General features: G+C 31.5%; 1 protein-coding gene across 1 annotated transcript; it reads right to left on the bottom strand.

The window, feature by feature from the left end:
- Nucleotides 1–1,418: 1,418 nt before the first annotated feature.
- Nucleotides 1,419–11,887, bottom strand: LOC140674185 (uncharacterized). Its single transcript, XM_072907559.1, has 4 exons — nt 11,720–11,887; nt 5,222–5,334; nt 2,673–2,915; nt 1,419–1,731 (listed from the first exon to the last, which is right to left on the bottom strand). The coding sequence occupies exons 1-4, from the start codon at nt 11,885–11,887 to the stop codon at nt 1,617–1,619; spliced, it is 639 nt and encodes a 212-aa protein (XP_072763660.1). The 3' UTR covers nt 1,419–1,616.
- Nucleotides 11,888–12,309: the final 422 nt, after the last annotated feature.

The following is a 12,309-nucleotide window of genomic DNA, read 5'->3' as shown; positions in this document are numbered from 1 at the left end:
ATGCATAAATTATGAATATTTTAAACGAGAACAGTTTTTTATTGATAATATAAAATTGTAGAAAACATTTAAGTAATAATACAAACAAAGTAATAATACAATAATAAAATGCGTGTGGATTTTTGTTACTCCAAATGTAGGAATTAAATGCATATTAAATAAACCTTTGCGTGTAAAACAAGATTTGTCTGTAAATAAAATGTTTTGAATAAAATCCGGTTCTTATGCCATTAAACAGATACAAAAATTGATTCTGCATGCATAATTTTGTGGTATTTTGGACTTTTGTAAAATTATCGTAAGCATGCATTTTGTTTTCTTTTAATGTAAATTGTACAGGAAACGAAATAATAATAGTATTTAGATTATTAAACGATAGACCAAGAACTGCTTCATACAAATTAATAATATTATTTTCAATTGGAAAAATGACAACGAGATAGGCTTGAGACAATAATATTAATTACAAATTGAACTTATTATTTATGGGGTGCGATGAAAAAATAAAAGAAAAGGAATTTCCCAGAGTGTGGCTCTCGAGCGTTGCAGGTGATCCTCCACCAAGACTTGGTGACGCAGCAGTTACTTAGCGGATGATTTCACTAATAAATTCTTCGCTTACATTTACTTTTCGCATAATAAGAAGTCGGTAAGTACCGAATACCGGATACAAATATAAAATGGTTAATCGAAGTAATCGACACAAAATGATTCGGAATATGAGAGCCGAGACTGATGCGAAATAGAATGATGATTGTCGCGCGCTTTTCATCCCTTAAGATGATCCCTTTAGAGATTTAGCACCTGCTCTTCGTTGAGCGATTAGAATTAGATTTTAATTAATATCTTTCGTTTATTGATACAAATTTTGTTAAAAGATTTTTCGTCTTGACCAATGGAAAGTTTGGTACTGTCGAGAGGGGGAGTTATCGTCTATTGTCCTATTCCAATAATTTTATTACGAGCAGTTGTTGTTTCGGGATGGTTGGTCAGGCGAGTTATGCCGCATTCTTCGATTTATCTCCGGTTTACGATTGTAGTCTAAATACCAATTCCAATTTATGATGGCTATGTTTATTTAGTAAATTCGTGAAGATGCCAGAGAGACCTGCGAATGTTTGCATAGCTCAATTTCTAGCATTCCTTTCGTTATTTTATTTAAAAGTTCGGGCTCGTTTGTCGGATATTTGTTAGAAGTTTTATTACGTGTGAAATGTAGGACCCTTGAAGTCTCACCGAAGCAACAGTTTTTATACGATTTAATTTTTTGCTGTATTGCTTAGACAATATTTATTGAGGCCTTTAGGAAGGAAAGAATCGTGAAGTCTATAGGACGTAACAAACATAAAAACTTACATTATAGTTTTGTTATTTCGATATAGGAAAAAAGAAAAGAGAAATATAATTACATACAGCATTTTTTTATTATTCGCAATTAATAGAAATATTAAACATTCTCGCATGCCTCATTGTTAAACAGGTCTTGATATATCCAAATTTCTTCAGTAATTAAAAATTTGAATTTTCTCATTAACAATTTTTAGGACCAATCGGTTAATTTCAATGCTAAAGTAAAGATTAAAAAGAAGATTAATTCGAATGTAGTTAATTGCAGATTAATTTGTGATAGAGACATCAGCACAGTTTATGTAGTTCTCTTGCGGACCACAACCCATGCCTTCGCTTCCATCTTCACACTTTCCCCAAAAGTTTCCGGTGCGATAGTGCCATCTGAATCAGAGTTGAAACAAATATGTTATTTTGTAAATTATTCTATAATAATACATTGAAAATTTAATTCTGTGAAATAAGTGTATATATATATATAATTTGTGAAAAATTTAGCAAATTAGCAGATATTTTAGTGAAAGAATAATTACATCACAAGATATTAGCGTATCATAAAAACATAACATTAATATAAAAATGAGTCAGTAAAGATTACTTAGATAAATTGAGGCGCTTAGATGTCAATCTTTGATTAAAAGTAATGTTGCAAACGCAAGAGAGTGAAGTGATATACTTTGGAAGATGCATTCGATGTAAAGTAACGATAATGACCACAGTGAAATTATGAGAATGATTTTAGAAGTGAATAGATATTATAATATTTTATAGTTTTTGTCAGAATTAGCATAAATTATCAAATATTTTGGTCTGAGTTATGATATGTAATAAGACGAATTGAGAATCCGTGTCTTATTGATCTTATTTTTAATTTCTGCCGCAAGTCTTCGGCACAACTTTTCTATGTCTTTTACTTACAATGCACTTTTTATTTTGTTTTTTTTACGTCTTATCAATTATTAACGTTAATTTAAAATTTTTGCCATTAATTATACGTAATTTGTGCCCCTTATAGGGTTTTTCGCAACATTCGTTAACTTGTGTCTTAAAAATTTTAATTTTATTTATATTAAATTTTTATATTTTGACTTTATCTATATTAAATTCCACTATTCATTTCATAAGTCTTGTAACACTTTGCATAAATACTTTTTGAATACTCTATTGATTTTTTGATAATTCCAATTTAATATTTTTATAAAATAATTGTAAAGTAATAAAAAGAATCGATTTAGTTATTTTATATAACAATTAAATAGTTATTTTATATAACAATTAAATGAATATATTATAGGATATTGTTAGATTATATTTTTAATTCTAACCTGAATACGCATTGTTCACATGTGACATCTTTTGGTAGGATCACTTTGACGTTATAAGTTTTTGGCCCTGTAACTGGGAATTTGTAACCGCTACCGTCCGCTAATAAGAGAGGATGATCCTTGAAGCACTTCTCTGTTTCTAAGTCCTTCTTATCTTGTAACGGGCATAGGTTGAATTCGAAGTAACCCATGTGACTGGCTGTGAGGTGAATTTCTACATTGATGGTAGAACCTGCTTTGTACCTGCATACAGTAATATTTTCATGTAATATACATTTTCATATAATACATTCAATTTTAGCATAACTTACAAAACAAAAAACTAAATTGACTTTGTAATAAATGTTAGAAATTGTGAAGTTAATATCGTAGATTACTTTTTCACTTGATTCTAAGTATTTGCTACATACTTGGAATTGTTCCTACTTATACTTTTGAGTAGTTAATTTTTGAATAATATTTAATAGTTGCTTATATATATTTTAGATAACTTTCTATTGCTTATACAAGTTTAAATTTTTTTATGGCGTGTGTTTTTTACTTTTTTAAAAAATATATCGAAAATTTCATACATTCTCAATTTAAAAAAGAAAGAGATATTAAAACATATAAATGTTCTATACTTTGCATTTTATAACAAACCTGCTACTAATTAACATAATAATTATGGAATACAGAATAATTATGAATTCAAAAATATTTGGACTTATTTCTATGTCTACTTATTAAATGCGAAATTTAAATTGTTCTTTTCTCAAAAAAAATTTCTATATAATTGTGTTTTTGGACTTACGTACCTATGTTATGAAACCCTTTACAACAATACGATTATTTAAAAATAAATAAAATTTTAATGTAAAAAAACTTGCTATAATAACTTACTCCACAGATTGGCTTGATTGTTACAAATATCATTTTCTAACTTAAAATTTACAAATAGCTTAATATTAAGCGAATACTATTTTAAATGTTAGTATTTGTGTTAGTATTTGCTACTAACATTAGGTCAACGATCAAATACAGGACTGTAATTATTCTGTAATTGTTTCAACTAGTAAGAATAGAGTTGTACTTGTGTGTAATAAAAATATACAGTTAGAATAATATTTTAAATAATTCTACCAATAATGTTAACGTTTGTCAATATTTAAATTTTATTAAAGCTGTTAATTAATTAAGAATAGACAAAAATTTTTAATTTAAATATTTTGAAATTTTTATGAAGAAATCAAATATTAAACTAAAAACAGATAGTTCAATTTTTTATTTTAAAAGTCGCGCTTTATATTTAAATGGAAAATGAAATATAAAATAATTGTGATTATACGCCGCATAGCGATAAGTGATAAAATTAATAAATCAACAGTACTATACTAATTGTCTTACATTTGTCCAAACCTGTTTTTAAAATTTAATATTAACACTAACTGTTAATCAATAAAGGAACAATATCAGTTTGCTTAAGTTTGTCTACCATTATGTTGGTTTATGTTAGATTAGCTTAACTAAGTCGTAGGCAATGAACTCGAGTGTGCATCGCTCGCCCATACTTGCTACCATTTCTGGTGACAACATTGGAGGAGAAAAGAATTCTATTCTTTTCTCCTCATGGGATCACAGGGGGACAAGCGCGGGGACGCTTGCCCTCCATTGTATATGATCCCGAGGATGGAACGGTGATGCATGGTGGTCCCGCATCACCATTAACAGCGGGATAGGAGTGCGCTTTATTGCGCACTGTGGGATAGGAGTCCTCCATCACTCAATTGGGTAACAGAGAACTTATAGCGAGAGCGAGCCCTGATTGAATGCGAAAGCGACCTCAGGGCTTGTCCACTTAACCGTTCCGGAGGATCACTTGAGGGATTTTAGTCGATAGGAGTCCGACATAACCTGCCTCCTTCATAGGAAGACAGGTATCCATGGATGGATTTCTCCTCGTAAAAATAAAAAGAAAACCTTAACATAATCAACAATTTTTATGTGAGTTTTGTTAATTTAAAAAAATAAATTATAACTCTGTATCAAAAATATATTTAATGGCAGTATAAACATTTTTCTCTTTTGCTCTGCAAAAAATATTAGCACAAATATTTTGCAAATAGTTGCTTATCAAATTTATATTAATAAAAAATATTTATTAATAATAAAAAATATTAGTTTTTAGATTTTACTCTTTGAAATTAGGAGCTTGTCATTATCTATTTATGTTTACAATTTTAAATATTTTTTTTTTATTTGAAATGTTATAATGATATTAGGCGATTGTTTAATATAGTGCAAGGTTGGTAAGAGAGAGATTTATTCTGATACGATGTATCGTATCAGTATGCTAAAACGTACGTAGTTTTTTCTATATAAGTAAACCTTGTTTTATTGCTTGTTATAGCATGCTATCAATCGACTAGATACTACAACGTTTAACCACACCTCTGATACAAATTACCAAAGACGCGAAAACGTTCTGGTACAGCTTATTGTTAATATACTTTGGTTACTATGTCAAAGTTATGCCAAAATTGACTATTATTATATTATTATTTACTTACTTTTCAACAATGACGCCGGTTCCATATGTGCCGCCATTTTCATTTGACCGTGGTCGAGGTAGAGCATAATTGTCACCACACTCTCCGCACTTGCCCCCATTTTGTATTTGAACCTAATAAAACGGTTTTTATTTTTTTATTTTATTTATTAAATTTTATTTTCCATTTTCTCTATTAAATTAAGCAATTTTATAGTTTTTTGTATGTTTGCATAAAACTGTAATAGCCATTATCTTATAGCTATTCAGTAAATTTTTTTCAAATTTAGGGTACTTAAAAGTATAAAAAGACTTGAAAAATAAATTTTTGTTGTTGTTCCACCAGAGGTTCCCAAAGTGGACGATATCGCCCCCTAAAAGGCGTTGAAATGATTTAGGGGGGGTAGTAGTAGCCTCGGTTGCAATTGGGGGGCGTTAAATAAAAATAAGGAGCAGTGGAAGCATGAAGCAAAAAGAGAAGATAAGAAAATTTTGAGAAAACTGTTTTTATATGTTTTATATGTTTGTGTGTATTGTATAACATAAAATTAAAAGTTGTAGTAATTAATAAAGAAAATAGTAAATAATCGACTCAAACTGGCAAATATGCTTATTTAAAACTTTCAAAATTAACGTAAATCTTCAATCTTTCCGTTATAGACTTGATAAGGACCTAAACCTAAGGTCGAAACGTCGTCTGTATATCGAACATCGAATAAAATCAAATAAGCATATTTGTCAGTTTCGATTATTTACTATCTTTCTTATTAATTTTCATCACTGATTCAAATTATTATCAGTTGTAGTAATTATTTTATTGTCCAAGTATACAGGGTGTCTCATAACTAACGAGCCAACGCTCGTGAGCGGGTAGAGTACAGTGAACTGAACAAAAAGGTATTAGGTCATTTTGCGATTTTCGTAATAATTATTAAAATATTAATTAAAAGTGTTCAGCGAATGAGCGCGCGCTTTTCGCGGCTAAACCATGGGCCGTATGCTCTAAACGTTCCAGCGGCGAAGTGTCACGCGGGTTGCACAGCAACGAAAAGTATGGTTGTTTTTCGTTGCCATGCAATCCGCGTGACACTCGCCGCTGGAACGCCTAGAGAGTATGGCCCATTGTCTACCTGCGAAAAGCGTTTATTCGTCAATATTTTTTAATTAATATTTCAATAAATATTGTGAAAATTGCAAAATGGTAAAGGACTTTTCTGTTAAGTTTAATGCGCTCTAGCTGCTCACGAACGTTGATTCAATCTTTATGGGACCCCCTGTATAATTACGATATAAAATGTTATTGTATTTTATTTATGACTACTATTCTAATAATTTTTTATTGCTAACATTTATGTAATTATACTTGTAAAATTCAATTTTGTTGTTTCTATATTAATATAATTAAATTTATCAGATATGCTTTATTTTACCGTGCTTTTTTTCTGTTATATGACAACAGGCTATGCTCGATTTATAGTATATTTCTGCCTTTAATAATTGATAAGATAGATTTTGTTTTATCTTTGTCGCATTTTTGCTGTCACATTGTAACGGTAGGCTATGCTTTATTTTTGCCGCATTTCTTTCGTCAATGTTTGATATGATAGACTTTACTCGTACCTGGTAAAAAATTTTTATATATAATCAGACAAAAATGGACATATCTAATTATACAAATTTATATACGAAATTTGTCCATTTTATATATAATTATATATAATTATATATAATTATATATCATTATACATAAAATGTTGCAAGCATTGTGTATAAGTATGTATGTATAAGCTTACATATACATAATTCTAATTGCAGCTATCAATCCACTTATATATAATAATACGTAACGTTTTATACGGTGTCATCTATAATTATACATATTTTTACACAATTGTGTAGAATACTGTATAATTATATTCAATTCTGTATATATAACTATACATAAGAAATTTTTTATCGGGTATTTGCTACATATCGACTGTCATGATACAATAATAAATAATGCTTGATTTTTTTTATTTAGTTTGTTTGTTATATTTTATCGTCGTGCTGTCCAGAAATTAAGTTTAATGAGGAGCACACTAAATTCTGCTGCAAAGTCATTACTATACTTTTGGCATATTGTTAATTAAAAAATGAATATTTTATGGGATATTTAGTTTATATAAAATTATGTCAAAAACTAAAGTATAAAATATCTCGTAAACTATTAAATTTTTGGTCATCGTACCTTTATAACTTTTACACAGAATATTGTGAAGAATCGATTTATATAAACAAATTAGAATAATTGATAAGTTCGAAACGGACAGTATATGATTCTCAACTTAATTTACATATCGTTTGTTGATGATGATCCAAATCAGAAACCGAAACGTATGAAACAATAAAGGCTTTATATAATATATATACATAATTTTGAATGCATGAACGAAATTATGCAGTGTATGAAAAAATATTATAAATAAAAGTAATTTGGTATTTTAAGTATTTTTTCGTAACTTATACATAATTTGTTTTTTCCAATATAAAAAATTATTCTACATACAATTAATCAAAAAATAATTTAAAAATTTTAAGAAATAATACAGAAATTAAATTATATATAGTAATATATAATAATACTACTTTTTTAATATTTTATATTTTTGAAAACTGGATTAACATGTATACCGCGAGATATGTAATACCGTGAGATATGTAATATGGAATAGATTTTGCTGTGCACCGCGGCACAACACAAGCATAATTTAGTAAAAATAAAATATCGAAAAACAATGTTGTTATATACAGGGTGTCTCAGAATGACCGTATCACCTCTCGAGTGCAGGTAGAGCGGCTTAAATGGAATAGAAAAGTCCTGTACCATTTTGCGATTTTCGGAATAATTATTGAGAAATTAATTTACAAAAATCGGCAAATCCGGCGCGAGTATCAGCCCGCTGCAAAAAAGATGGCGAGAAAAACGGCTCACCGCTAGGCCGATCGCTAAATAATAATCGTTAATCTATTGTTCTTATCAACGCTTCTCGTCTATGTCCCTGGTAACCGCGAGGCAATGGCGCCTATTTACGCCGCGCGCGCTTAGCGACCGTCCTTAGGGCCGTCTTTTTCGCCATCTTTTTCGCCCTTGCAAACCGTTGTATTTTTTTCATGCATTTCCCATACAGCACAGAAAGATTGCATAGACATTGCAACAATCTTTCACCACAATATTGTAATATTGCAATTTCACTGTGAAATGTTGCTGCATCATTGCTGTGGGATTGCAGAAACGTTAAAATGTCCGCCTTTAGGAAGATTGCAACGAAATATAGCAATATTGCAATGTTATGAATTTGCATATAATAATATTGCAATAATGTAATTAATAATATACACACAGAGCTTCAGCTACAAATTTGTATATACATATATTTATTATATTATTTTTTATATATTAATAATTATTTAACTGCTGACTATTATCTTTTTTCTAAAGTACAATATATCTAGTTTGACATTATTATATTGCAGAAATATATGTACGAATATCTGCAGCAAAATATAAATTTAGGGAAAATAAAAAATATCCAAATTAAAGAATATATGAATAAGATGAAGATAACCACAAGATAATCACAGATTTACAATATTTTTACTTTTCTAATCGATCTCAACATATATGAAATTATAGGTTATTAACTCTGACAATGAAATAAGCATATCCGTTTCTATTATAATTAATAGAATACATAAATTTTTAACAACATATACAGATAAAAAGCATTAACCTTTTTCTCTTACGTAACAATATATATACACGTAGTAATATACACGCGTACACAATAACTAATATAACACATTCCTAGGATACACTTGCTCTTTGGATACACGATATACGCATGTAATACACAAGTTCGAGTGCGTGTTGTGGGCATACTATGCGCAGCAATAAGATAATTAATTTTTAAGAAAAAAGAATATTTTTATAAAAATTTACCATTTGTTATTGTTTTTTCGTTAACATCTTTCATGTACAAATATTGCAAAAAAATTATTTTTATTATAATATTTTTATATATAAAATTTTGATTTTGAAATGTTTCCTCAATATTTATGTTAGCAAATATTTATATTGCAACAACTGTGCTGGGACTTGGTGGATTTATATCTTTGCAACGTCTTTGCAATGTTTCATTGCAAATTGCAATATTGCAACGTTGCTGTAATGTAAGTGCAATGATCTGTGCTGTACGGGTTTTGTTACGTGGGTTTGGCGGCAGCAACGAGTTCTCATCCGGAGGCAACAGGGGAAAAGGAGGCTGAGTTCGACGGAGAGCGGAGGCTCACAACCGATGCGGAGAGCTGGTAAGTTTTGTATCACGTCTGGTAAGAGTTATGCCCTTTACAGTGTTATATACAAAATTCGGTGGAACATCGACTGCCGTTATAAGAGATTTTATAACCGCAGGATTACGCCTGGAGCGAAGGACCGGAGATAAACAGTCAAGAGGATGGCCACTCCAGATGTGACGGACATCGGAGCCTTGACGGAAGGAGCTACTAGTTCGTGCTCGAACCATGGGGTCCGGAGAAGCCAAGGGCACCGGACTGAACCGATAGTAAGCTTCCGCTCGTCACTGTTCGGCGAGCTATCGAGGACGACAGGCTCCTGCTAGCGAGCGATCCAGAGGCGATATCGGGTAAGAAAGTCGACGAAACTGTAAGGCAGCCAACCCGGTAAATCAACGCGATTCGGACGGATGCTGCCCTATCGCGATTATCGTTTTGAGTAGCCGTCGCGATTAGCGGAAGATCAGACATTCCGACCACGTGTAGTAGCTGCCGTTACCGTGCCGTACCGTTTCGAGAAAGCGAAGGGCTCTCGTTCCGTCCGAGTTGTTAAAGGGCATAGACCGCATCTTTCTCTTTCGCCGCCGACAGTCATTACCGTAATCTTTGCGTCAGTTTTAATGTTAGTTTTCGCGCATTTATTTGAGTAAGTACCGTTCCTTTGTCCGTCGGGAAGCGAGTTCGTATACCGCGTGCCGCATGCGACTTTGATATCCTGCGCCGCATATCGACTCGCGGTCAGGCATTGTATGAAGTATCGTTTGCTCGTTATAATTGTTAGTATGATCTGTTCAATATTGTGTAGAATATTCGCGCAGTAAAGTCGAACATTTAATGCTGTCAGTATAGCGTTGAGAACGAACAGTAGCGAGAAATATCGAAGGTCGAAGCTCGTCGACCGCGCTTGTTTACGCACATTCTTAAGAGTATTTCATCTTTTTCTTTGCTTGATTTTTGAGCGTTCCGTGACCGAGAGTTACGTGCATCGGTATTAGTTCAAAATTATTACCGCCGCGACCTTAACATGCCGCGAGCGGCTTCCGATCTCTCAAAGAATATCCGAAATCGGAGTGTAATTTGATGCTTAGCGCTCGGTCACAGTATCGCGTTATTTTGTGCCCTTCACGTGCACAGTGAATGCGATCACTGCGCATAGCTGTCTTTGTATACATTGTCTCTCTTTAACTGATTATAATTCATTCTACATCGATTAATGTCAAACATATTTTACTATTTTTATATTAATTCGTTGCATTTTAATCTAAAATATTTTACGCCTGCTGCTATCGATTTTCGATCCTGTACTGCTCCTAAAGAACACCTGTTCTACCAATTCGAAGGCTGGTTAGCCGAGTAGTTGCGATTGCGATTCTTTTTAGTGTTTTTCGTGAATTTAGATTCTATAATGCCGAGTTTAGAGTGGCGCGAATTTTTGCGCCTGGCGCCAAAAAACTAGTATCATTCTGGGAAATATTCGCTTCCATCGCTTCGCGTGGAAAGTTGCAAACCCATGTGAACTTTGCTTTGTCTTGCAACGTACATGCGAAGCTAGGTGGACGGGGTGGGTGCGAGAGGGGGAGGGCCGAAGGCCCCTCTTGTACCCCCCTTGTGTGTGTGTGTGTGTGTATGTTATGAAAATATTTCCTCGCTCATATTTATATTATTCCATGCGAATAAAAATGAAAATTATTAGTATTATTGCACATGTATGTAGGAAAATTATAATTATTCAAAGTCGCATATCTCAGAAATCAAACGAGACCGCCACAAAATTCAAACATGCGTTACTTAGGAGTGTACCCTCTATAATATATGTCAAGGTCATTGAAATCGGGGGGTGGCTCCCTATAAGTAAACATTTATCATTAAATATCTCAGAAAGTATAAGAGACCGCCATTTAAGTTATTAGGAAAAGTTGATCAGTACTTTCCTCTCTATAACATATATCAAGGTCAACATCATCCACGAGGTGTGACCTTTTCTAAATATTTACTGTACATTATGATGATATGTTCTTACATATATCAAACAAAGTAAGATTATAATAATTATATTTTTTATTATTAAAATTTATTTACAAAATTCTTTATATCTAGCAAATTATTGATATTTAAGGAACTATCGATTTCAGATTAAAGAATATATTTATATAGTTTGATAATTAAATTTTTATGTAATACATACTTCACGTCCACCGCAGAAATACTCGTTATCGGTATAGTTAGGTGGTACAGGGAAGCCTTTCCTCCAGGCGCTGGCCCTGTTTATAGGATCCATCATCACTCCATGTCCATAAATTTCTTGCAGATTAATAATAGCCACCAGCGTTAGCGTCAATATTTTCGTAAACATTTTGAATTTTTTTATATTTTTAATAGCGTATAAACGAAATAAAATTTTGACGGGAAGTATAAGGTGAATGATTTTCACCTTTCTACTTTATATAGTTAAGTCGATTGCGATAAATTATCCACACCATTGAGTTAATGATTACTTATGACTTATCTTATCAAATCTAACGTATCAACTGACATGAACAAATAAAATTTTACTTATTGTATTAACATTACAGAGTTTAATGTTGCGGATGATTAAGTTACGTTAATGCCTTTCAGGGTTCTTCAAATTATAAAAATAAGACTGCAATAATTTAAATTAAATTGCAGGAAAGATTAGATTACTTTCTATTTTGTTGTTTTTCCAATAAAAAAGTAAAAAATTACAAAAAGTATAAAAATTACGTAATTATATTTCTACGTAATTTTTCTAACACT

This window comes from Anoplolepis gracilipes, chromosome 15 (assembly GCF_047496725.1).
Source record: "Anoplolepis gracilipes chromosome 15, ASM4749672v1, whole genome shotgun sequence".
NCBI classification, from domain to species: domain Eukaryota; kingdom Metazoa; phylum Arthropoda; class Insecta; order Hymenoptera; family Formicidae; genus Anoplolepis; species Anoplolepis gracilipes.
Note: the sequence above shows the minus strand (reverse complement) of the source record. Positions and strands in the feature narration are given on the sequence as shown.

Bases quoted from the DNA above. Each gene is read 5' to 3' on its own strand.
- LOC140674185 (XM_072907559.1), bottom strand. From the start codon at position 11,887: ATGTTTACGAAAATATTGACGCTAACGCTGGTGGCTATTATTAATCTG. The intron at 5,335-11,719 runs GTATGTATTACA...CCGTTTTATTAG, and splicing joins ATTTCTGCGGTGGACGTGAA to GTTCAAATACAAAATGGGGG. The intron at 2,916-5,221 runs GTAAGTAAATAA...TACTGTATGCAG, and splicing joins ACCGGCGTCATTGTTGAAAA to GTACAAAGCAGGTTCTACCA.